Here is a 27372-nt window from a genome sequence, read left to right as displayed (position 1 = left end):
CACTAAGCCCCAATCTATTTGGATGAATTGATCCCAGTCCAGGAAACATTCCCTCTGACTTTGCTGAATAACAATAATTCAACAATAATTGAATTCATATGCATGTTTTCGTGCAGGAAATTAGTTGCAAACAGCCATGCTGACACCCCTAATTTGTGTTGAATTGCTTGCATGGCCTTTTTCTTTGTCTCTTCAGTTGCACCTTTTTTTCGAGTCAGGAGTGACTTGAGAAACTGCAAGTTGCTTCTGGTGTGTGAGAATTGGCCGTCTGCAAGGATGTTGCCCAGGGGACACCTGGATGTGTTGCCATCCTGTGGCAGGCTTCTCTCATGTCCCCAGATGAGAAGCTGGAGCTGACAGACGGGAAATCACCCCACTCCCCGGATGTGAACCACCAACCTTTCAGTCAGCAGTCCTGCTGGCACAAGTGTTTAACCCATTGCACTACTGGGGTAGGTAATTGGTCCTAACCTCTTCTTTAGCTATATTTTAGAAGGACTGGGGAAAGAGCTTGACACCTTTCATTTCAGATAGTTTACTGCAGGCTTTATTTTTTTTTAAATAAAGCTGGAGCTGATAGACAGGAGCTCACCATGCTCCCCGGATTCGAACCGCCAACCTTTTGGTCAGCAGTCCTGATGGCACTAGGGTTTAACCCGTTGCACCACTGGGGGCTCTACCAATGAATGATAGAATTTAGAAGTATACAATTTAAGTTATAAGAAATGTATTGTTAGCTGTATTTAATTATCTCTATATTGGTATTATACAGCCTTAGCCAAGTTATAGCAACTTTATGGAGCTGTTCCTTTTTATAAGCTGTGGTTCCTGGGAAGTTTATGAAGAGGACAAGACTGAATTCCTTTCTTTGGTGCCCAACTAAAGTACAGATCCCAGTATTCCATAGCATTCAGCCATGGCAGTTAAAATGGCGTCAGACTGCATTATTTCTACAGTGTAGATGCACCCTCAGTCTTGGGTAGGTTACTCTCATAATAACAACCAATAAAAACTGCAAATGCAGTCTATCCTTTTTCAGAGTGTCCCTTTACTTTGGAATTAGCTCCTCACAGAGCATCTGTCAAAATTAAATTTTGTTAGATAGCAGGGTTAGAGTTAGAGCAGCTCCTTTGGCAGAGAGATCAATGTGGTCTGATCTCCTTTAAGCCATATTAGGAAGCTGTGAGTTCTGCAGCCTGAATTGAGCTACGGTTTAGCTGTTGCATATCATAATCAGGATTTAATATTAAAAGATTACAAAGAGTTACAGCACAGTTTTGTTCATGTCCACTACAAAGGCTCTGACTACTATGTAGCAGAATGTGGGGGAGATTAATTACACTAAGTGGGGAAGTGCGTCCTCTAGTCCTAAGTAATTACCACTCGAACTCTTTCAAGTGTGAAGGACATAGAGCCTTGATCAGCTTAAAATAACTTGAGTAGGATACAAAGTTCAGAAATGGACTGGTGTGGTTTGGCACCCATGGCTCTATTTATTTATTTACTACACTTATATCCTGCTCTTCTCACTCCAAAAGGGGGACTCAAAGCAGCCTTACAAAAAGGCAGCAATTTGATGTCATGCACATGCATAGATACAGTAAAAAATAGACATATACATTAAAAATGAAAATCAGCAGCTATATTAAAAAAATAATTAATATGTCATCCAGAGTCAAATCCAAGGCCATTCCACAATTCCATATACTCTCATTGCACTAACTTGCTAAGCAAAAGCTTGGTCCCATAACCAGGTTTTTGCTTTCTTCTCGAAGGTCAGGAGGGAGGGGTCTGCTCTGTTTTCGCTGGGGAAGGAGTTCTATGGCCAAGAGGCCACCACTGAGACGGCCCTGTCTCTTGTCCCCACCAGTCACACCTGTGAAGGAGGCAGGGCTGAGAGCAGGGCCTCCCCAGAAGAACTTAACCTCCAAGTTGGATCATAGAGGGAGATGCGTTCGGACAGGTAAGTTCTAGCCAAACATACCCTCTTTGGCAGAACCCTGAACTGTTCTGTAGAGAGAAAAACTTTGAAAAATCTTCTCTCAGAAGAAACCCCTTCCCACCTCATTCCAGTAGGCACTGGAATTAATCAGATAATGGGCCTTGCTATCAAAAAGGGAGTTCCCGGTGGTTATTTCCCTTCATAGCACAAGTTGAGGTGCGTAATTCCCAAAGCAAGTCATTTTTATTACACAAGGTGAGAAATCTCAGGATCATCTGTCTCTATCCATTGCTATAAAAAGACAATAATAACAAGATAGCTAATAATTGGCTGCTGGTCAATGACAACCAGCTTTACCATGTGGTGGGGCTGCTACTTCACTCTGCCTGAAAGCTTGTTAAGCTTTCATGAAAACTCACAGGGAAATAGAAATACATGTGTGTGTAAACTGTTTGGTATGCAAGTTCTAGTTTTGGTACAGAAAACATTTCTTGGCAGAGAAAGGGTATATTTTGCAGATCTCCCCTTTCTGACCCATTACTTTGTAAGTCACTTTGCTGTGAAGTTCTTTCGATAAATTCCATAAGCCTAATATCTTCCCACTGCTGTTCTAGGTTGAATCTTCTGCTCTATGCAACCCCTCCCATAATTGTTCATGTTCCTAAAGCTGGGCCCACAAGTAATTTAATTTCCTATTAAAGTTTTTTTTTCTGAGTAGATGTGCACAGAGTGCTGGAGCTCAACCACATCCTGCACAAGTGTATAGTCCTCATCAAGGAAATAGGTTGGCAGATGAGTTCACTGGCAGGAAAAGCCCTTCCCCCATTACCTTCTTTGTCTGCCTGTCTCTGTAATGTCTCCTCCTCCTTCTGTTTATTAGATTGATACTTCTCAGGGACATGCCTCTTTTCATTAAAAGTTTCCAAACCTCATAGCAAGACCCTGATTCCTCAGTTTTCTTGTTCTTGGACACGGAGAAAGACAAGATGTCTCCAGATAGATAGATAGGCCCTTTCCTTCCTATATAGAAACGTAATTATTTCAATAATGTATTTTACAACTTTTCAAGATTGACTCTGCTCCTAAATTGCTGAAGCTCATTAGCTTTACCACTATGTTCAAGAAGCTTCTGATCTGCTGATGTTACTGTTGTTGGTGGTGCATTACGTTTTAAATGCTTTTCCCCCCTTTTGAAATGACCCATTACAGAGATACACCCAAGTCAACTACCTTGAGAAGATATTTGAACATTTGACCTGATTCAGGTTTAATGAGAATGATTAAACAAACCAGTTTTATTTCACAGGAGAACAGGCAGTGTTTAAATATTTCAAAATGCTATGTCTGGTTTACTGTGTTGCCATTTTTAACATAATGCACAATGCCCAGAGAAGAGCATCTAAAGATATATCTCGATAGTAGCGTAACTGTGTATTATTGCCACTGAAGTCCCCTATGTCTAAGCCAATTGTAAATAAAATACAATCAGATATTCTTTCTGTGGTAAGCCCTAAATAATAGCAAAGTCCATTCTCTCACACAAGTTTGCAACATCAGAGGCTGGTTCCATGGGAAACAGCCAATTCAAAGGGAGAGAAGTTTAAATAATTTTGTTAGCAGAATCTATCCCTTATGGAAAGAGAAAGTTAAGTTCTTTAGAGATAAGTGACCCAATGTTGGCAAAAGAGTAAATAGCTTCACTCTTCTAAATCATGGCACACAATATTAGATGGTAGCCATGTTCTTTAAAGCAGTAAAATTCTCTTTGGCAATAAATATGGGGGAACTATAACTTAGACAACTAACAATATGCAAAATCCACTGCCTGAGGCAGCTGCCTCTGTTTGCATAACAGCAATAATATTACAACCAAATATCCTAAAGCCACCAGATCCTGTCTGATGGTAGACTCCAAGGAGGGTTAGCCTTGTTAGTATGTAAATGGGGAAAAGGTGATGAAAGTATTTTGCACTGTTTATTTTTATGTGTATAGGGTCCTAACTGGAATGCTAAGAAGACCTCTTGCCTTGGAATGACTTTAAGAAGGTCTGTTTTTTTTCCCTATCAACCGAATATGTGTGCAACCAGAATTATATGTGGTAGTAGTCCACTTAATTCAAAAGATATTTGTGAAATCTACTGGAATTTTGTAATTGAACCTTTTTTTCAAAGGTACTTTTGAACACATGCTGACTTAAAATTTAAAATGAAGGGATCTTGTAGCACATTTGAGATTGAGAGAAAAAAGTTCTTGCATCCAGTGAAGTAGACTTAAGTCTACAAAAGCTTATGCCTCCGCCTATTTTCTCTCAGACTGATTCAGACTGACACAGCTAGGTCTTTGAATTTCAAACATATATGGTATATTACACTGGCTAACACATATTTTGGTGCCTCAAATGTAGCCCTGTTTCTGGGTATATATGACCTGCTGATTCCAAAAATGGCACCAGTTTCCTCTATCAGAACATTTTTGAGATGCAAAACATGCCATGGACCAATTGCCCATAAGAAACCATGATACCCATATCTAAGAAACTAGAGCTGATGTAGTCTATACAATATAATTTTCTAAATCAGCATTACAAATAACCCCAGGAGCAGGCCTAAAAACCGAGACACCAAGTTTTTTTTAGCTGTGTTATAGTAAAGTGGAAATGTTAGTCTAAATTACTTTTCAGGAGCTTCCAACTTTTTTTCCATTTGTGCATATAGCAGGATTCTTCAAGTGGACCTCCAAACCAAGCAGAGAGTTGCCTTTGCATTCTGCAGGAAATCCAATAAGACCATGGATACATTCTTTGAATCTAATGGGAAAAACTCAGTAGAGACAGACAGACACCATTGATCTAGCATTTTTTAAATTTCCTGGTTGTTCCATATTTTATTCTGATAGCAGCCTAAATTTTCTGAATCTCCTAGTGTTATAGCCAGAGGATTTAGAGAGGATTAAAAATAACAGATAAAATCCAGGTCTTGGTTGGCCTTGCTTACAAAATTAACAGCTGAGCTGGTCTCCTCCCACTCTTTAAGCCAGGCAATCAGAATCAGTTAACAAGCACTAGGGCAACCTGAGTAATAGAGGGCTCACCTGCATAAAGATAAGATTTTTAGGAAGAAGTGGGAGTACCCTGGCTCCACTGTTGATAGCATTTTGTTTAGACTATCTGTTAATGTGAATGTTGGAGTTTTGACTTGGTCTGGAATCATCAACTCACAGAGTTGGAAAGGACCTCAAGGACAATCTCGTCTGGTTTGTGGCGAGTTGAGCAATCCACAGCTAAAGCACTCTTGATAAATGGCTATCTAATCTCTGTTTAGAGATCTCCAATGAAAGAGAACCTAACCGCATCTCAGGCAGTTTAATTTTAGTGGAATGTAATTTCTTGTAATACTAATCTAGTGGTTTAAATCTTACTTTCTGGAGTAGCAGAAAACAAGCATGCTTCATTTTTTTACCTGACAGCTTTGAATATTTGAAGTTGTCACCTCTCAGTTTTCTCTTTGTTGGGGTAAATCTACCCAGTTCTGACATAGGTCACATCTACACTGATTATTTAATGCAGTTTAAGCCAAATGTTAAGGTAATTTAACTGTATGTATGAAATCCTGGAACCAGTTTGAAGCCTGGACGGTGATTATGCAAACCACCGAGGACTGAAGCACATTGGGGGCTTTCTTTTCTGTGCTTTTGTGAACATTTGTTGTCTGGCTGGTGGCGTTTGCCACTAGATTTGAACTGCATTAAATGATTAGTGTAAATGGGGCCATAGTGCTTAAATTTCTTATTGTTTATCCTCTTGGTTGCCCTGTTCCAGTTCTGTCTCATTGATATTTCTACTAAATTATTGCACTGCACCAAAGGTGTTGAAGAACTGCTGCCAAAGGGGAGAACAACTAATGCAGTTCCTTAGCAGCTTCCTTTCTTGGTAGAGATTAAGAAGAAAAATAATATATCTATTACTTGTAAGACTTTTTATTAGGTGCTGTGTGCTGCTAACATGACTATCTACTACACTTTGTATCATAGAAATCCAGAATTTAAGGGTTTACACACTACAGTCAAAATGACAGAAGGAACTATAGAAAATAATGTTTAATACATTACAGAATCGTAGAAACATAGTTGAAAGAAAAATCAGGGGTCAATTAGTCTAAGCCCCTGACTTTTAGGGGCCAGAATTAGAAGGAGGAAGAAGAACTATCATTTCCCTCAAGTACAGTTTTTAGCTTGGCCTATGGGACCAAAATGAATATTTAAAAGATTAGACAGAATCAGAGCTGGCCCTGGCTGCAGAGCAGGTAGATTACAAATAAAACCACTTGTTAAAAGACAAATTGCTGCATGTCCTAATGGAATAAAACAGATCTCTGCTTTGGTACACAGTTTACTAAGTGTAAAAGATGCAAGTAGAAAACAAACTTAAGCAAGCAAGGTCAATGATCTACCAACTGAGCATTGGTTTATCAGGTTAATAAAGAATCTGGAACTTTTCTGTTTGAATATAATAGATTACTAATAACCCAAGCAGAATGTTATGAAAGGTCTGGTTTGAGAACCAGTAAAACAGTGTAGAGAGAAAGAGTCACTGATCATGAATTATACAAACATTTAAAAGGAGAAGATAAAAAGAGATTTTGCAATAAATCAAAGAAAAGTTAAAGCATCAAAATGTAAAGAAGGAGAATACATGATCATGACATTACAAGAACAGAGTTTTTAAAATTACTAACTGTGTTTCTTCATTAAACTTTCTGGTGGCATCATGCAAGCAAAATGAATGTCATGCAAGCAAAACAAATCTGATTTCAATTACAAAACCAATCCAAATAACTGCACTAATGAAATGTTCTCCTCAAACTAAGGTAAAGTAAAGTTAGTACATCTAAGTGAGATAATTAGCAGTCTGCAAGAATGTTGGCCAGGAGATGCCTGGATGTTTTTTGATGATTTATCATCCTTGTGGGAGGTTTCTGTCATGTCCCCACATGGGGAGGTGAAGCTGACAGAGGGAGCTCATCCATGGTGTCCCCGGATTCGAACCTGGAACCTGTCAGTCTTCAGTCCTACCAGCACAAGGCTTTAACCCATGGCACCACTGGGGGCTTCAGAAGGTACTTGCAGTTTCTCAAGTTGCTCCTGACAAGCACACACACAAGTACACCTAAGTACTAACAGGCACAAATAATTTAAACTCAGAGGTACATTAATATAGTGAAAAGCAAAACTACATTTAGAACCACAAAAGTAAAATTAACTGAGATCCAAATCTAAAAGAAAAGAATTCATAATTTTTACTAAAATCATTTTCTCTTTTCCTTTGCCATAAAAACACATATTTAAATAATTTTTGTGCATGAAACAAAGGCCCCCATCTACACTGCCATATAAGAAAACTGCATCATTTTGTCAGTGTAAGGCCCCTTCCACACAGCTGTATAAAATCCCCATTGACCTGGATAATATGGCAGTGTGGACTCAGATAATCCGGTTCAAAGCAGATATTGTGGATTATCTGCCTTGATATTCTGGGTTATATGGCTGTGTGGAAGGGTCCTAGGTCATATAATGCAGTTCAGTGCAGTTATTCTGCATTCTATGAGTCTACACTGACCATATAATGCAGTTTCAAATTGCATTCTATGACCGTGTAGATGGGGCCAACATTTATATACAGTACATTGAAGCATTAAAAAGCATATGGACAATGTTGGAGGATTTCAGAATGCTCCATTTGTAGCTCCAGATACTCATAGTTAGTTACTTCTTCAGAACACTATTCTTACCCTTTATTGATTTTGGCTACTGTATCCATAAAGTGGGGGCAGATGCAAAAGATTACAAACTTCTTGCACCTTTAATAACGAGTAAAAGAGGGTGGACTTCAGCATGTATGTGGTACATAATAAGCTAGATGTACTGAAGGTACCATTCTGTTCATTTATTAAAGGTGTACATGCCCTGCCAGTTTTGTACTTGGCCATGCCAGTCTCGGGAATCTGAATTTAGCCCTGTTTCAAAACACAGTTATAAGACTATTGGCTATTTCCTCCTGCACAATAAAAATTGGATACAGATTGTTTGTGGTGGGAGAGGATAGAAGTCTAATTAATTCCTGCCTCTGTCTCTAAGCATCTTTATTCAAAAGTTAGAAAAGAAACTTTACAAAGAGTATTCATGATACTTCTGATGAAAAGAAACACAGATACGTGGTCTATGAGCAATTTTTTTAAAAAAAGCTTTGGGTCATATCTTTATTGGACCATTAAAATCATTATAAAGCAGGCAAACTTTCAGATTTCCAGGACTCTTCTTTAGGCTGGTTGTTTCAGAATGTGGAATGGGGTAGGTGATGATAAAACTCCCTCAATCATCCAGATGGTGATTACACATCATACAGCATGGCCTTGAACTGGTTCCAGATCTACAGTATGGAAGGCTTGACAGCCACAGAGAACACATTCTTGCACCAGAATTGCATATGCGCATCAGCAAAGCGCTTCAAGCATCTATTCAGCTGTTCTCATTCTGCAGAACCGATTTTACCATACAATGAAGAAACATTGGCGCACGCTGATGTGCACTGAAGGCTTTCTTTTGGAATTTCCCCCCAACTTTGCTTATATCTTTCAATAGCTTAAAGTGGATTGAAGTGTGCTTTTGCAGTGTGCATTGTATAGCCACTACACTTTGAAGCTGGCTCCAAGATGCATTAAATTTATTTATTATTTATTATTTATTATTTATGTATTTATTTACTACGCTTATTTATTATTTATTTATGTATTTATTTACTACGCTTATATACCGCAATTCTCAGCCTACTGGCGACTCATTGCGGTGTACAACATAGAAGAAAGGTGCAAAATACAACATAAAATAAAATAATCCACAGTACATAATTATCAAACATCATCAAAACATCAACCTTACTACAAATTGTCAGTACAGATGGGGAATAAGTTTCACTTCTAAACTTGTGCAGAGGTTTTCCATCTTAATAGACAAGGCATGCACTGAGTTATCCACTGCATTTAGTTGAAGTATATGGCGCCTACATCAGCTTATGCACCATAACAGTCTATGTATCTCAAATTCTGTATCACTTCATGAAGAGAACTGCAGAACCCACTTGAATACTCAATTCTTTAATATTTTAGTTGGCCAATAAGGGTACAATGCAAGCATGACCTTAGTCATACTCGATTCAGAAAGACAACAGCTATTGGCTGGATAGCGCTCTCTCTCTCTCTCTCTCTTGCTGATATGCCACATGACACAGCACTGACTCCCTAAGGCACAGATGCATTCTGGGACACATATATGGAACTTTCTCTTGGTTATGTTGAACTAATCCTTTCCTCAGCCTTCTTTATATGCAAATGACTGTGGTCTGCCCAGTGATGTCATGGATTAGAAGCTGTGGAATGGCAACAGTGACAGCAACCACATAAACAGAATCTATACATCTCTTGGTCATTATTTTCTGTTTAACAGCAGGGGAAAAAGTCCAATACTTTTAAAAATAAGTTTTCCTTCCCAAACTACAAGGAAAATCACCTTGCTCACTGTGTGCTGTAGTAATGGAGTTCCAAAAGTTTGTTACATGGAAAAATGTACCACCTCTTGTTCCCCCAAAAGATGAGGCTGAATCTTCATCCTCCTCACATTCAGGAAGTGGAAATGAAGTTGAACCGGAAAGTGAGACTGATGCCAAACCCATATACACAGCCCCAAAACATGAAATCACAGTGATTTCAGAAATTGACGTGCCTCCCGCTGTGAAAAATGTGTTGGAGAAACTGGAAATATCACAACTGGAAAGAGCAAAGAAGGTATGTGTCACTGTTTTGTTTTTAAATGGAAATCCTGCCTTGGAGCAAGAAGACCTGATTAAGCAGGAGGCCAGGTATGTGTGGTTTCTGATAGTCACCCAAAAGGTTTCAATGGTTTGTGGAAGGATTTGAACCCTGATCGTGTGTGTGTGTGTGTGTATCTCTTTATTTAACTACAGAATGGAAACTAAAAACATATGTAAAACTCCACATACACACACACCCCCATGTATATTGACCCCACTCAGGATAAGAGATATGCAAGCTTACTTTAGATTTTTTAAAGAGTCTTTAAACCGTGCAATGAGTGTTCAAGATATTGTGTAAACTGGCTAAATTCAATTGAAAAAGATGCTTTTCTTGGATCATAGTTCCCAGAATCCCCCAATCACTGATCATTCTATCTGGAGGATTTGGGAAGTTATAGCCCAAAAGTAGCTTTTAATTATTTAGGTAAAAGGTAAAAGTTTCCTTAAGTCTAGTTGTGTCCAACTCTGGGGAGCGGTGCTCATCTCAGTTTCTAAGCCAAAGACCTGGCGTTGTACGTAGACACTTGATCTACTCACATTTGCATGTTTTCGAAATGCTAGGTTGACAGAAGCTGGGGCTAACAGCAGGAGTTCACCCCGCTCACCGGATTCGAACCGCCAACCTTTCAGTTAGCAAGTTAAGCAGCTCAGCGGTTTAACCCACTGCACCACCAGGGGCCCTTTTAATTATTTACTATTGCTATATTTGTACTGGCAGGAATGGGAAGTGGCACTTGCGAGATTTTGTGACTGTGGTACTAAAATAATTTGTCATGCCTCAGGTACTATGTTCTGTGTACTTTGATTTTAGGGAAAAGGAAAATACCTTATACTTAATTTCAGAAAGCCAGTGCTTTTCATGTTTGAAAAGAAAAGGGTGTAAGAAGGGGGAACTTAACTCTCCAGCCAGCTCAAGCAATGTATACTATTGAACTATTGTCAAGAGTAAACTCACTGAATAAATCAGATATATATAGAGGTATTGATTTACTAGGTTCCCATTGATTAAGTGGGATAATCAACTAGAAGTAAACCATTTTTGTAGCACTCAGCCATTCCAAGGGCACTTCTTTCCTGAAAAACCAATCTTCTTTCAAAACAAGCAATTTGCTTTTTAAATAGATAACACTCCCTATTATTGTTTGATGTTAGATAATATCCGTTTTTTAAAATTCAGAAAAGGACTTCTGGCCATTTCTGGTTTGGGGTTATTTGGGACTTAGGAGGGGAGCATATTGGGCATGCCATTAAAGTCAATCGGGGGCTCTCAGACAGAATATTAGGCCCCAGGCCTGCTACAGTGGCCCACCCCTGTTCTAAATCTGCCCTCTTCTGCCCTTCTATTCCAGATCTCTCCAGACTACTTTAAAGATATTTTGGGTCTTGTTACTGTGCTGTACAAATTTCACTGTGGGGTTGCCTCATACTACTCCAACTTATCTTGATGGGTGGGTGGGAAGGAAGTGGCTTCATTCTACTGAACTTGTTTAGCAACCTTCTTTCCCACCTTCACATTCAGTTTTTGGGGAGGAGGAATAAAATGTTGTGGGGGAAAATAGGAATCATTCCTCCCCTTGGTTTCAAGGATATATTTGCTAGCTCTTTCTCATTGTATTTTCAAGCAGTCTTTGCCAGTAGGCATCAACGGAACTCTGGAGCTATTAATAACGTCTAGCTATAAAATCGTCCTGCACAACTCTAGTGCTTTCTCGGGGTGGGATAATGACTGAACATGCACCCTTGCTTTCCCAGAAGCAAAATATCAACTAGAATGTTTGAGGAAAGTAACATTGTTCAACCTGCTTTAGCTGTTTTTCTCTATTTTAGGAGAGCCAACAAGGCCTGGGGGGGGGGGGAATTCCTGGGGGTACATCTAATTGCAGTTTCCTTGGATTTAAACTAACACGGATCTTTGTTAATGCCTATGAGTTTTTAAGAATACTGTGAGATAGCAGAGTTCATCTCAAAACCATCTCTCCCATATCTAACCTACTGCAAGCAGCATGAAATGTCTACGGCCAAAATGCTGTTGAAGAGTTAGCCTGTACAATTGATCTCAATGAGCTTTTCAGACTCCTCCTTCTCTGATAGTTACAACATTTGAATTGGTGTATGACACTTAAATGCATGATAAACAAATTGCATTCATTAACATGTGCATTCCTCCCAGCAATTGTGTTTTCAGGGCAGAGGGAACACAAAAGACGCTCCCATGGAGATCCCAGCCAAATTAGATCCTTCCCTTTGTTTATTTGTCAGGGTTCACTGCTACAGTATTGATGTCTCTCTAACTCCTGCAATGTCCAAATAGAAGAACAATGAATTTTACCTGCATTAAGAATGTAAGAGACCTGTTGAGACAGAGAAAGATCTGTCTGAAAGTAATTGAGCCTCCCATTTCCAGTAATAGCTAAGGAAATGCCCCCAGGAAACCCATAAGGAAGTAACAAAGGCAGTAGGCCTCTTTGCCTGTTACTCAAGAAACACACATCTACCCTTGGGATGCTTCTGAAACTGAACGTTCCACCTAACCATTTGATGGTAGATGTATTTCCTATTTATTTGTTATATCTCCTTGCAAAAATTATCTAATCTACCACTCTTTGCCTGGCTCTTTTTATTCACAAAGACATATTCCATGTTGAGATTATTACACATACACCTGTTTTTCCAGTTTACCTTTGAGGGACCTCCCCATGTCTCCTGCTGCCCCAAATTCTCCAGGCCCAGTTAAATAGAGAGTGCCTGCTTCCCCACACACAGGGTCGTAGCCAGAAATTTTTTTTGGGAGGGGTTGAAATTTTCGGGGTGTGTGTGCAAATTTCACGGGGAGGGGGGTAGAAACCTGCCTCCTAGCTCACGCTGAAGCCAAGAGCACAGCAGGGGGCAGAGCAGCCTTCAATAACCTGCAGCTCTGCCCCTGTCAACCAACTCCACCAAGTCTGGTCTCCTTAATGAGAGCATTCAACACTCCCCCCCACCTTGGTTGCTTCGCTACATCGGCTATTGCTGCAAGTAATGACAGTGTGAATAAATTGTCAATATTTGCTTGAGATAGTGCTCGCAGTTCTGGAGGGACTCTTGATTTTTTTGCATCTCATAGACTTAGCATGGGGATTTGGTTAATCAGTTAAAATTCATGAGTAAACCTGTTTGTTTTTTTTAAAGAAAAAATCTGAAACATTTTGGGGGGGGGGGGTTGAACCCCTAACCCCCCCCCCTCGCTACAGGCCTGCCCACACACCTCTGTCTCTACTCTGAAGAATCCTTGGAATCTCTTTAAAAGCCATGCCAGTGTTCCCAGTACCACGAGAGAGGCATATGAGTGATTATGTGCTAGTTTCCAGATCTGGTGGAGAATGCTTTTTGATGGAAGGAGGTAGCATGGAGAGTGAAGCAGTACCATTCTAAGGGCCCTTCTAAACATGCTGTAAAACCCGGAAGTAACCGGGTTAAAAGGGTGTAGTGCGGGACTGAGGGATCTGGCTAAGAGCTAAAAGGCATGCGTTAAAGAAGTGTGGATAAAACACAATTCCACCAGGAAAATGTGCACCTTTGCATGACTATATATCCCTGCAGTTATGCAAAACATGTGCTTTCCTTTCCTCCTCCCTGTGCAGACTTCTCTAGCGCATGTGCACTTTTTTAAAGCCCAAAAGAGCTAATCAGGCTGTAAAATGAACAATCAGGTGGTTCAAGGGAAGTACAAATGAAGAGCAATTAGAACTCTCTGAAACTCTTTATTTACACTTTATAATATTACACAGAAGTTGAAGTAAAAATTGGGGGAAGAAAGAGATCCAACAGAAGAAATGTTTAAAAATTCCCTCTGTTATGTGCTGGACCTTATATGTGTACATGCGAATCTGCTTGTCTTTTTATGTGCACATATACGGTTTAGCACATAAAGGAGGAAATTTTTTTAAAAAACTTCTGCTGGATGTGCCCCATCCGCCCTCCATCTTGATCTGCTTCAAACAAAGGCTGTGAGAATGGTGGGGAACCATATCTCAGGACTGACAGGTCTGTGTGTGGGCCTGCTGTCAGATCCCGAGATTTTTTGACTTAGTTATAAAACACAGGTTTTGTTGCTGTCCGGAAGCACCCTAAGAATATTTTCCACAATAAGATCAGGGTAAAACATACATTTGGCTCCCCATATCCAAGGAGTGAACCATCCATGACTTGATTTTTTTTTTTTACAAATTTCTATAAAGCAAAGCTTGATTTTGCAGTTTTATATCAAGGACACCATTTTATTTTTAGGTTATATATAATGAGATTCAAGCACTCATGGATTTTTATATCCACAGCAAATTATAGCTGATATTGCAGATCCTTATTTCACCAGAAGCCAGAATGTACTGTTGTGGTTCTTCTAGCAAAGGCTTCAGAAGATTGTTTTAAAAAGGGTGAGGGATCCCACATAACCAAAGACTGGGATCTCAGATCATTTATTTAGGAGTCAACTGTATTCCTCCTTTCTCACTGTGTTCTTATAGGAGGTCTCTAAGAAACTCAACCGCATTGTGGACAATGTGAACCGGACCTACGAATACTACAAAAGAGATGAAGGGACTGACCCTGATATGGAAAAAGCGTACCAACAGTCCCAGTCGTGGGAAGAGAGAAGCCGGCGATCTCATTTTCTAGATAAGGTTTCTAATGTGCTTGAAGATAGCCAGTTAAAAATACAAGACTTACAATTAGTGCTGGAGTCATTTAAAAGCTGGTGTAAGTCCCGTGATAGTGTGAATGAAAATCAGGGAAAGAATAAACATGTTTTGTTTTCTGGGAAAGTTTTATTAAAAGGACTAGAACTAAAAAAGTGTGATATTCCATTTAAAATAATAATAATCTCATTACTTTGGGGACATAACAAGCACTTGTTTCCTCCAAAATGTTGTCTCACAGGCGGGTAATTTAGGCATATCTGTGGCAGTTGGCTACATGTTTAAACCCAGCCAACAAGAGAAGAAGGAATTATTCCCCGACACAGTATTTTGTAGTTACTGTTACTGCAATGCTGCTAGGAAGAATAAATTCAGGACCACTGCTATCCCTTCCCAATATCTTGTGTTTTCCTCATAGTTGGAGAATTGGTAGCCTAGCCTTTTGGAATAGTTACAGTGCTGAACTAGTTTATCTGATCATCCCATCAGTCTTGAAAGCATCCTGAACTGTTCAGAGCTGTCAAATTTCCTGCCTAACACCGTTTGTCCGCTCTGACTAGCAGTAGCAGCCTAGGGCTGCAGTGGATAGAGATGCTTGCTGTCTGATATCAAATAACTTTTTAAGTGGGATTCAGCTGGTGAGCATGTTCTTGACCACAGAGTTTGAGTTCCTGCCAGAGTTTGGAAGCAATGAGTTAAAACTAAGGCTATATCTACACTGCATTATATGAGCCTACACAGACTATATAATGCAGTTTCAAACTGCATTATGCGACAGTGTAATGGGGCCTAACATTGGGCAAATCTACACTGACCATTTATTCCAAAGGGCAGGTGAATCAGATCTGTGGCAGCTGATTTGGATTAATGATCTGGCCAGGATGGTCCATGCCTTGGTCACCTCCAGATTGGACTACTGTAATGCGCTCTACGTGGAGCTGCCCTTGAAAACGGCCCGGAAATTCCAACTGGTCCAATGGGCGGCAGCCAGGTTGTTAACTGGTGCTCCTTATAGAGAGAGGTCAACCCTCCTGTTTAAGGAGCTCCATTGACTGCCGTTCATTTTCCGGTCCCAATTCAAGGTGCAGGTGCTTACCTACAAAGCCCTAAATGGTTTGGGACCCGCCTACCTGCGTGACCGCATCTCCGTATACAAACCCACACAATCTCTCCGATAATCTGGAGAGGCCCTGCTCACGATCCCACCTGCGTCGCAAGCGCGATTGGTGGGGACGAGGGACAGGGCCATCTCTGTGGTGGCCCCCTGACTCTGGAACTCTCTTCCCAAGGGCACCAGACAAGCCCCAACGTCGGCAGTCTTTAGGAAGAGCTTGAAGACGTGGCTGTTCCAGTGTGCCTTCCCAGAATAGGAAACTCCTAGCATCATGTCCCAAATGCACTTTATTAGAAATTTAAGATTATCTGCACACCGCACCTATCTCCAAAAACCTATCCATTTCACCTGTCATGTCCAGCATTTTAAAATTTTTAATCATTACATTTGGCCCGGCCTTAGTTTTAAATGTGTTGTGGTGTTATTGTCTAATGTTTATTGCTATTGTTTTAATGTTTATTGCTTTGTTTTATGAGTTTATTTATTCTTGTATTTGTTATGCTGTTGTTTTATTGATGTGTTGGGCCTTGGCCTCTTGTAAGCCGCACCGAGTCCTTCAGATGTTAGCAGGGTATAAATAAAGGATTATTATTATTATTATTATTATTATTATTAATGCAGACCAAGGGTCCCGAGAATTGGAAGCAAACTACAGCTTTGGTCCTGGGTAAGCAGGCAGAACTGGCCACATCTGAACCAGTGGCTTGAACCAGTGTCTGACAGCTGTGATGGACTGGATGAGGGCTAACAGGTTGAAGCTTAATCCAGACAAGACAGAGGTCCTCCTGGTCAGTCGCGGTGCCGACCGGGATATTGGGTGGCAACCTGTGCTCGACGGGGTTACACTCCCCCTGAAGGCGCAGGTCCGTAGCTTGAGAGTCCTCCTGGACTCAACGCTGTCGCTTGATGCTCAGGTATCAGCAGTGGCTGGGCCTTATTCTTCCTACCAATTACCCAGATCATTTCCTCTCATCGGCCCCGGAATGAACAGCCACAGACCCGCACCTAATATTATTGTTGCTTGCCATAGCATTGCACTTAATTTCCCCCCGCCCCCCCCCCTAGAATTTTTGGGCTTGCACAAATCTTGGCCCGACCTTTTAAATTTTTTAATTGCCTTGAACAGGCAGGATTACTTTTAATATATGTGTGTTATGGCTACAATTTTTATGCTTATATTTTGTTTTGTTAATTTTATGGTTATGTTGTTTATATTTTGTTTTGTGATGTTACCTGGGAACCGCTCTGAGTCCCCTCAGGGAGATGGAGCGGTATATAAATAAAGTATTATTATTATTATTATTATTATTATTATTATTATCTGTTTACATGGCCACCCCATATTCCCCAGGCTTGGGTGACTTGGGGAGATAATAATATAATTATAAAACTTTATTTATATCCCACCACCATCTCCCTGAAGGGACTCAAGGCAGCTCACAAAAGCACTCCAAGGTGCAATACACATAAAATAATACATAGCATATAAAATGATGACAATGATTTGTAATGGGATCCCCCTCCCATTCTTCTTCTTGTCATGGTGGCCAGTGGGCGCAACATAACTGTGTTGGTCACAACCTTAAAGTGGTGTTGGCCAGTGGGGTACATCTGATGGTTCCTTCAGGCGATGACCAATGGACAAGAGTCATATCACACCAAATGGCTGCGTAGACAACGAGATCAGGAGGGGGACTGTATGGGTGGCCCATCTGAAGTGGTGGTCTGAACCATCCTGGAGCCAATCTGGCTTTTGCCACTCTGGAACAGCTCTGCAATAAGTGGTCTCTGTAGAAGCGCTCTTAGTTAATTGCCTGAGGTTACTTGGGAAGTGGGGCTGAATGGGGCACTTTTCAAAAGTAAATGTAACAAGTAAGAGTAGTGTGTACAGTACAAAGTGGTACAGTACAAAGGTGGCACATACCTTAAGCCCAGCAATGGGTTAAACCCTTGTGCTAGCAGGACGTCAGCAGTTCGAATCTAGGGAGAACGGGTTGAGCTCCCTCTGTCAGCTCCAGCTCCCCTTGTGGGGACATGAGAGAAGCCTTCCACAAGGATGGTAAAACATCAAACATCCAGGCATCCCTAGGCAACGTCCCTGCAGACGGCCAATTCTCTCACACCAAAAGCTACTTGCAGTATCTCAACTCGCTCCTGACATGGAAAAAAAACCCCTGAAGCCCAGAGCCAACATGTACATCTTAACTGGACCTCAAAAGACTCAAATTTTAAAAAGCCTTTTTATAAAAAAAACAAAAACAAAATAACTTTGGGACTCTGTAAGGCAGAAGTGCAGCCTGAAAATGTAAATGTATGGCACTTCCCAGGTTCTTTGGATCCACTGAATGTCAAAGAGCCTTTCGCTCTAAAATACATCCTGCCCCCCAATGCCCTCTGGAGTATGTGTGGGACATTTCTATGATGTTTGGAGCCCCATACATCTCCTAGGGATAAAACATTTGCAAAAATAAAACATTTGCTTTTCTCTCCAAATGCAATAAAAGCCTCCCGTATGGTAAAAATGCCCCCCATTTCCCCTATGGGGCCTTTTGGTGTCACTTGGGGGCAAAAATTGGTCACTTGGGATTTTTTGGGGAGCATCCCCCAAGCCTTCACCATTTGCCCACCTGATTATAAGGGTTATGGTGAGCCATCCTAACACATCCATAGCTATTTTAGGCAGGGAGAGCCTCCATATTATCACCACAGCAAAAGGGTTTTTTTTTCATGTCAGGAGCGACTTGAGAAACTGCAAGTCCCTTCTGGTGAGAGAGAATTGGCCATCTGCAAGGGCGTTGCCCAGGGGGCACCTGGATGTTTTGCCATCCTGTGGCAGGCTTCTCTCATGTTCCCACATGAGAAGTTGGAGCTGACAGACAGGTGCTCACCGCACTCCCCGGATTCGAACCTCGGACCTTCCAGTCAGCAGTCCTGCCAGCACAAGGGTTTAACCCATTGCACTACTGGGGTAGGTAACTGGTCCTAACCTCTTCTTTAGTTATATTTTAGAAGAGCTGAAGAAATACCTTGGCCTCTTTCATTTCAGATTGTTTTACTGCGGGCTTTATTTTTTGAAAAGAACTCAGATTGTATTTTTACACAGTGAGTACTTCTGTTCCATCTCACTTGGATTAAAATGTTTTTCGTAGATGATATGCTGAAAAGAATTGAATTGAAAGAAAAGGAAGTTCCCACTTACAGCATGATCGACGAAATGGAACGCCACCTAATGAAATCTGTTAACTTAATTGAAGTAAATGTTCAGCGTCTAATGAAGATATTCTACCCTCTCGTTGATGAGAAAAGCAAGCCAAGGCGGAAGTCAGGTACCTTGCCATGGTAAATCTGGTATTGGGAAGGAATCTATATTTGATATATCATCCAAGAAATTGAAACAAAAGCAAACCAAAAACGTGGCAAAAGTTAGCCACACAAAAAATCAGTGCCAGAGTCCAAATTACATTGTGAAAAGGTTACTTTTTGGACTTTTTGGTGGCACAGTGGGTTAAACCGCTGAGCTGCTGAATTTGCTGACCAAAAGTTTGGTGGTTCGAATCTAGGGAGTGGCATGAGCTCCTTCTGTTAGGCCCAGCGTCTGCCAACCTAGCAGTTTGAATACATGCAAATGTGAGTACATCAATAAGTACCGTTTTTGTGGAAAGAATGGTGCACCATGCAGTCATGCTGGCCACATGACCTTGGCGGCATCTATGGAGAACACTGGCTCTTCAGCTTAGAAATGGAGATGAGCACCAACCCCCAGAGTTGGACACGACTAGACTTAATGTCAGGGGAAACCTTAAAGTTTAACATGTCCAAATAATGAGATAATTTCTAAAAGACGGCAAATTTCATTCAGTGTTTTTTTTCTCTGCTGATTTTAAATCCTACTTATCCCCCCCCCCCCCCAAATCCCAATTAATGCAACAATACCAACTGTACCTTTCTCTGGTTTGTTAGCTGCCATCATTTAGGGATACTAAGCAAGGGTATATTTTATGGTTGCAACTATTCATAGAGTTTTTGTGGTTTATAGCACTCTGGTTGATGTCCTGTCAACAGGGGTTGCCCTACTGCAACTCCCTGTAGCCTCTCTCTCAAAACCTGCCTCCTGGGTCTATTTTACACTACAAATAGATAGCATGCCATGGCAACATCATGTGGGATGCTGGGACTGGCCATTGAGGGCAGGACCTCTAAAACCCTTGACCCGGGGACCCCTCTGGGGCCTCTGACCAAACCACCACCCACCTGCCTCCCACCGGATTCCACAGGAGGAAGCCATGGCAGCTGAAACTGTCTCAGGTATTTGACTCTACCTCAGCAAGCGTCCCAAGCCAGAAATTAGATAGGTCCCAGATTCACCTGAGCAATGCAGGAAACTTCATTGTGTAAGAATAAAGAGTCCACACGCAAATATTCTTTCACTGCAGTATGCAGGAAGGTTTTACCTTCAGTTGCTTCAGAAGATATATAAAAGGTAACGGCTTCCCCCGACATTAAGTCTAGTCGTGTCCGACTCTGGGGGGTGGTGCTCATCTCAATTTCTAAGCCGAAGAGCCAGAGTTATCCGTAGGCACCTCTTAGGTCATGTGGCCAGCGCAACTGCATTGAGCGCAGTTACCTTCCTGCCAAAGCGGTATCTATTAATCTACTCACATTTGCATGTTTTTGAATAGCTAGGTTGGCAGGAGCTGGGCTAACAGTGGGAGATCACCCTGCTCTCCTGATTTGAACCATCGACCTTTTGGTCAGTGATTTAACCCACTGCGTCATCAGGGGGCCCGCTAGAAGATATATATACACAGCTATTTACATAACAATACAATCTCTATCTGGTCCCTTCTACTCTACAATATAAAATCCAGTTTATCTGCTTTGAACTGGATTATAAGGCAATGTAGACTCATAATCCAGTTGAAACCCGATAATATGGATTATCTGCTTGGATAACCTGGTTTATATCACAGTGTACAAGGGTCCTCTGCCTTAGCTCCTCTATCTTCCATTTGCTCTCCACACAGAGAACAAGGGAGGGCCTACTTTTAGCCCTCCCCCATGAATCACTCGCTCAGTCACGTGACCCTGCTAATCTACAGGGTGTCTGAGACCTAGACATGAGTGACACTGCAGTTTTGCCATGCGGCCAAGCCTAAAGATCTCAGTACTTCACCATTGTTATCTATGCCAGTTATTTCAAAACTCGACAAACGGAACCTTAGCACCATAGTTCTGTAGTGTGAAAGGCCCTTGAAGCAGAAGACACTCCTTTTGCCCCCCTGCTGGGAATGCAAGAAATACAGAAGAGGATCCTGCTCTTAATCCCATTCACTTCACTCAGTTTCCAACAAAGCCTTGGCCTTATCTTTGAACCTCACTGTGACACTATAGCCTTCCTTCCACATTTGCTGGGGTCAGGGGTGCAGGGTCTCTGTGAAAGTGGGGGGAAACACACATTAAAATCTGTCACTTTTTAACTTGAGATAATAACTCTCTAGAAATCTCTTAAGTCCTCCAGTGTGGTTCTATGATCAATGTCTGGGCAGAAGTTGATCATAACGCACCGTGGAGGACCTAGACATTGCTAGAGAGACCATATTAATCAAATCTGTGGATAATCAAGTTGTGGATAATCAGACTTTCTAAAGTTAAACTGCAAATTTGAAGGGTACTTTTGATCTGGTGCTTTTTTTGCCCATGGGGCTCATGTCCATCTGCATATCATCTCACTTCTTGTTTGGCTCTTTGATTACTTCAGCTCCACGACCTGGACTGTTCAAAGCGTGGCGAGAGAAAGTGCAAGAAAAACCCCATGAAGGCGAGCCCTTGACCCCAGAGCAGATGCTGGAAGATGAAGCCCGTACGATTGCCTGCAGCCATGAAGTGAACAACATGATGCACGAAATGGTCGATTCTACAATATTCAACAAAGTAGAAGTTGTTGGTATTAAGTACATTGCAGCCATGGTGGGAAACCTCGTAAAGGCCTTCACCCTTCTTCATAAGCAATGCCGAAGCCTGAAATTCAAATACGAAAACCTCACAATTTTAGAAACCCGGAAGCATGAGCCTCAGATTGCAAACCTGCAGAGAGAACTGCGGGCAGCCCGAGAAAAAGAGGCAGCATTGGAAGTAGAAATCCAGAATGTTGAGGAAAGATGCAAGGTCCTCATCATCACAAATGAAACGCTGCAACAGGAGCTGCACAGTGCCAATGAAAGAGCAATGGTGGCAAGTAAAGTCACTTTCACCAGAGCTGCTAAGCCTCCTTCAGATTCAGAAAAATCAGCTGGAAAGTCTCAACCAGATGCTGAAAAAGAAGCAAAGCCTAAAATAGGAGGGAAGTCTCAGCCAGGTGCTCCAAAATTGGATGGGAAACCAGTTACAAAAGTCCCGAGTGATGTTCCTGAAAATATGCAAAGTGTTTCCTTTGAAGAAAAGGATATTCCTGTCAAAACACTGGAGGCAGAAAGTGGAATCCCTGAGAAATTGCATGTGGTGATTAGAGAGGTAGAGCGGAGAGAGCCTCCTCTCCTGCTCGACACACATCTTCCCCCTGTTGGGGCACCACTTACACCTCTTGAAACAAGACCTCAAGTTCGCAGTATTTCACTTGATAGGACCGCTGTAGAGGCAGGAGTGCTTCAAATCCCACCAGAGACCGTAGCAACTCCAGCATTGCCAGAGGCAGAAGCAGCTCAAGCATTGCCAGAAGCAAAAACAGTTCAAGCGTTGCCAGAGACAGAAGCAGCTCTAGCGTTGCCAGAGGCACCAATAGCTGAAACATCCCCCGACAAACTGCTGTCCTCAGAGGAGCTACCACAGAGGGACTCAGAAGAAAAGGGTCCTACGGTTACTACCAGCATAGAGGATGAGCAACCTATTGAAAAAGGAGCATATCCCAAAGAAAAGCAACACATTCCCTCTGGCAAACTGAAAGGGGCTAGGCAGACCTCTAAGATAGGACAATGGAAAAAATTGCAAGGCTCCCTCTTAAAAAAACCAATAAAATCTCAAGAACGTCTAAAAGGAACAGCACCAGCACCATCGGCATCAACTGAAGAAAGCATTGCTGCCCCCCTACATGACACAGTGTCTGTCGGTGATGCTGAAGAAGAGTTCATTAAGGGCAGTTCTCCTGAAGTGGAAAGACCAGCATCATCTGAAAAATCTGAAGGAGAGGTATCACCCAAACTTTTAGAAGATGAGCATGCTCCTAGATCTGAGACAGAAGATGAATCAATCAAGAAAGGTTCACCTGAGCTCCTAGAAGATAGTGATTTCTCTAAATTTGAGATTGAAGAGGAGTCCCTAAAGGGAAGTTCATCTGAAGTGGAACGTGCAGTACCATCAAAACGGTCTGAAGGAGAGGTGTCACCCGCACTTTTAGAAGATGCGCATGCTCCTAGATATGAGACAGAAGATGAGTCAATCAGGAGAGGTTCACCTGAACTGGAGCCCCCAGAATTGCCCAAAACACCAGCAGAAGCCCCAGTTCACACCCCTTCTCCCGAGGGGACACGTGGAAAACGGAGAGCATCATTGAAAAGCAGTGTGGGAAAAGTAGTTACCACTGTAAAAGTTAAAAAGCTTGTCAAAACCATGGGAGAGGGCATGGCTCAGAAGCCTGCAGTGGCTCCAGATACTCCAGAGAAAGGGGGCATAGATTCCTTAGACAGTCCAAAACGAACCTCAAGTGAAAGAGTAGAGGTTTTGGCTCTTGACACACAAGAAGCTGGTCAGGTACAGGCACCAAAACGGTTGCTGGGCAAAGCAAAGGAAGCCAAGGAAAAGAAAGAGGTGAAACGGACTGGTAGAATACCGGCAGAAGTGCCACAACCAAAGCAGGAGGAGAAAGCAGAAGAGATTATCCACGGTTTAAGGACAAAATTGCAAGAGGTTGCCAGGGAAAGAGGTGGTGTGATTGACGAAGAAACCATTAAAGAAATTTTTGCAGAAGTTAGTGCAACAGATCGAGATGTTTCTCCAGAAGACAGCTCTGGAAGCCATTCCCCAGAAATACATACCAAAAGCTCTGTTACAAAGAAGTCCTCTTTGTCATTATCTGAAGCTGAATATACACCCACTAAGGAAAAGAGAAGCAGAAGTTTTGAACAGCCATCTTCTGAGCAAGTTGCTGATTCTGTACTGCAAGAATTTCAAACAGCTATCCTTGCTAGCTTAGATGACAAGTTAGAGAGGGTAAGGAAGGGCTCCCTGGGCAGCCAGAAACGCTCTGTCAGATTCCAGCCCACAGATACTTTTGTTCAAGATTTCTTAGAAGTCATAGAAAGAAAACTAGAAGAATGCTTCTTGGAAAAGCATAAATCCCTCATTGGCCAAGGCACACCAAAGCCAGTGAGAAGCATATTAAGTAAAGCAGAATTACCAGAAGAAGAGGAGCAGGAAATTAAAGTTATTTCCCCATCTTTTGACAGCCAACCTGTGCTGGCCCCAGTCTCTCCAGACAGTTCTTTTAGTACTCTTCAGACAGAAGGGGAGAAACCCATTTCACCTAAAGACTCCTCAGATGGAATGACATGGCACAAGCAGGAGGAGGAAGAGGAGGAGGAGGAGGAGGAGGAGGAAGAAGAAGGAGAACAACTGTGGAAAAGCCAAGAAGAGCCACAGAGTAAAAAAGAATTTTTCTTCCAACTCCTGCCCAGGCTGGACGAAGAAGATGAGAATGATTTAGAGGAGATCACATCTCCCAAGGAAGAAGACCAGTTGCCTAAAGAAGGTGATGTGCTGCACAAGGAATCATGGCAGGAAAGGATGAAACAGTCTTCTGAGGAATTGCAGAAGCATGCCTGGAAGGAGAAGGAGCTACTGCAGAAAGAGTCCAAGTCAGAAACAGGAATGACGGACTCAGAGAAGGTGGATGAATACAAGGAAGACTGGTACATTCAGTTGCAGGAGATGCTGCAGGCTGAGAAGGCATGTCTGCAAGAGGAGCAAGAACGGCTACAGGAGGAGCGCCAGCGGCTGGAAGAGGAGGCAAAATATTTGGAGCATTGGCAGGAGGTGTTCGAACAGCAGCGGAAACAATGGGAGGAGCAGGAGGAGCAGCGCAAGGAGCAGGAGTGCTTGTGGCAAGTGCAGCTCCAGCACTGGGAACACATGCAAAGGGAGGCCCAGGAGCAGGAGCAGCACTGGCTCAAGCAGCAGGATCGACAGAAGGAGCAGCAAATACTCATGCAGGAGGAACTGGAGCGGTTGAAGCAGGAGTATGTGGAGTACCTGAAACTGCGGGGAAAGCAAGCAGAAGAAGCCTGGCAGTGGAACCAGCTGAAGACTTGGCATGAGCAGAGGCAGCAAGCCTGGGAAGAGGAGGATGAAGAACAGGAAAGGAAGCGAGCCCAGTGGCAGGTGCAGCTAACAAGCCACAAGGAACAGATTGAGGCCTTACAACAAGAGCGGGAAGCAAAGGAGCAGGAGTTCCAGAAGTGGCAGAAGGATCAGAAGGAGCAGCAGGAAAAGCTGGAGCAACTTTGGGAGCAGCGCTGGGAGCAGCAGCTGCAGAGCTGGCACCATCAGATGCATAAACAGCGGACCCGGCAACTGAAATGGCAACAGCAGAGCCACAGATTGACAAAGAGGCAGCAAGAGATACAGCGGTTAAAGTCTCTGCGTCCGAAGGTGAAAGTTGTGGAGGGCTCTAGGCTGGATCAGCCTCCCAAGCAGCAAAGAGTTTCTCCCACCCTCAGGGAGAGACTTCTTTCTACTACCCCCCAGATCACACCCATTCCTAGCAAGGAATTTGAGGAAGATTCCTGGGAGCTGGAGACTACTTGGTTTCCTAAGCTATTCTCCAAAACAGAGAAGTTTCCTGCGCCTGCTGTCACAGAGAAGCGATACTGGATAAATGTAGAGGCTCAGAGGAAAAACCTGGAGGTGTTGAAGCAAGCTGCCCAGAAGTCTGGAATTTCAGTTGATCTGTACATCAAAGCCAAAGCATTAATCCAACAAGTATTGCACAGCAATGTTGAAAGGCTGGGTTTGCTTTTCAGGAAATACGAGTCTTTCAGCCATCTCCAGGAAGTCAGGTAAGATGACAAGTTAACTGTGAAGGCGGTTTGCTGAGTTCCTGGGCACTAGTACTCTCAGTAGGCTAATTTAATAGAGTGTGAGGGGTAGAATGCCACTCACTTAACTGTCTGCCCTTGAAAAGGTCCGCAGTTGGAAGGATGTATTCTTCTAGTTATAGGGAGAGGTGTTTCTTTTTCAGTCCATAGACTGGTGTAGCAAACATGGATAATTACAAGGAAAACACTTTTTCCTTTACTGTATTGTCCCCTATGTTGTTTAACATTTACATGAAGTCGCTGGGAGAGAGTATCCAGAGTTTTGGAGTGAGATGTCATTTGTACGCAGATGATGTTTAGCTTTATCACTCTTTCCCACCTGCTACTAAGGAGGCTGTTCAGGTTCTGAACTGGTGCTTGGCAGCTGTGACGGTCTGGATGAGTGCGAACAAATTGAAATTGCTCTTGGTCCCACCATCCTCACAAACACGACTAGCGGAGACAAGAGACAGGGCCTTCTCAGTGGTAGCCTCTCACCTGTGGAACTCTCTACCCAGTGACATTAGATTGGCCCCCTCCCTTTTGTCCTTTAGAATGAAACTCAAAACCTGGTTATGAGACCGAGCATTCGAACAGTAGAGGCAGCAATTTAGAATGAGACCCAATTTGTGTAAATGACAATGGACTGACCTGGAGTATGATTTCAAACCTGTGTGATTTAAACAACGTTTTAGTAATTTTAAAGCATTAATGAATTGTTTTAATTGCTTTTATCATTTACTACTGTTGTTGGCATTGACTGAATGCCTGCTGTGAAGCCACCCTGAGTCCCCCTCCAGGGATGAGAAGGACGGGATACAAATATGCAAAATAAATAAATAAATAAATAATGCTGTGCCTTTGCAGGCTCTAACTGAAAGCTTTTTCCAAAGTCTAGCTTTTGAATGTAACCCTGCCCCCTCCTCCAGTGGTTGTGCCAGCATCTCCCCAGTTCCTTTTCATTTGCCACTGTAGCAACCCATTTAAGGTTTCTAGTTCAATGCTACTTCTATCACTCTGCTGTTGACAACACGCTTCAAGAGATGTGGCCAATGCCAGACTCCAGTGGGCACTCAAGATGCCTACAGTACCTAGGAGAAACTCATGTGGTTGGTACCTACCAACATTGCCAGGCATTTATAGGCTAGAAGGAACAGAGAAGCAAGTCTCTGCACGCTTCACTAACTTGAGGGTCACATTTTTCACCACCAGGCATTTAAAAAGCCAAAAGCAGCTTCATGTCACAGAGAATATGGGAGCTGGTTTTCCCAGGACAGACTAGGCTCTTGGCTTTTTTTTTTCTGTTCAGAGATGGTTCCCTTTTTGGTAAGAGTTAAGGTACAGAACTAACATTGATCCATGGATAAGTTGATTCAGGATTCTTTGGGTCTCTTTTTCACTAAAATTTCCAGTATAAACAGTGTGTTTGTGTGTGTGAGGGGTGTGTGTGCCTAAAGCAAATGAATTCAGAATTTATTATCTTAGAGAGAGGCACAAGGTAAGTATGTTCTTTATTTCTCTTCATATTCGTCCTCACATTGGAACTCCTAGCAAAACTGCAAGGGCATCAAGTTAAGATTTTTGATGTGTCAGGGGCGACTTGAGAAACTGCAAGTTGCTTCTGGTGTGAGAGAATTGGCCGTCTGCAAGGACGTTGCCCAGGGGACACCAGGATGTTTTGATGTTTTACCATCCTTTGTGAGAGGCTTCTCTC

General features: G+C 42.3%; 1 protein-coding gene across 2 annotated transcripts in view; it reads left to right on the top strand.

Moving 5' to 3' along the window:
* Positions 1–27372, top strand: part of LOC132768282 (protein FAM186A) — a 41628-nt gene that overhangs the window by 2800 nt on the left and 11456 nt on the right. The window contains exons 1-4 of one of the 2 annotated variants that reach the window (XM_067463922.1): positions 8894–9778; positions 14310–14541; positions 18744–18920; positions 21353–25640. In XM_067463922.1, the coding sequence (XP_067320023.1) occupies positions 9527–9778; positions 14310–14541; positions 18744–18920; positions 21353–25640 (4949 nt within the window). In that variant the 5' untranslated portion in view covers positions 8894–9526. Of the gene's footprint in view, positions 1–8893; positions 9779–14309; positions 14542–18743; positions 18921–21352; positions 25641–27372 lie in introns of those variants that run through there. The other variant, XM_060764021.2, reaches the window with a different exon arrangement.

Source organism: Anolis sagrei, chromosome 2, assembly GCF_037176765.1.
Source record: "Anolis sagrei isolate rAnoSag1 chromosome 2, rAnoSag1.mat, whole genome shotgun sequence".
In the NCBI taxonomy this organism is placed as follows: Eukaryota; Metazoa; Chordata; class Lepidosauria; order Squamata; family Dactyloidae; genus Anolis; species Anolis sagrei.
This window is presented reverse-complemented; position numbering and strand designations above follow the sequence as displayed.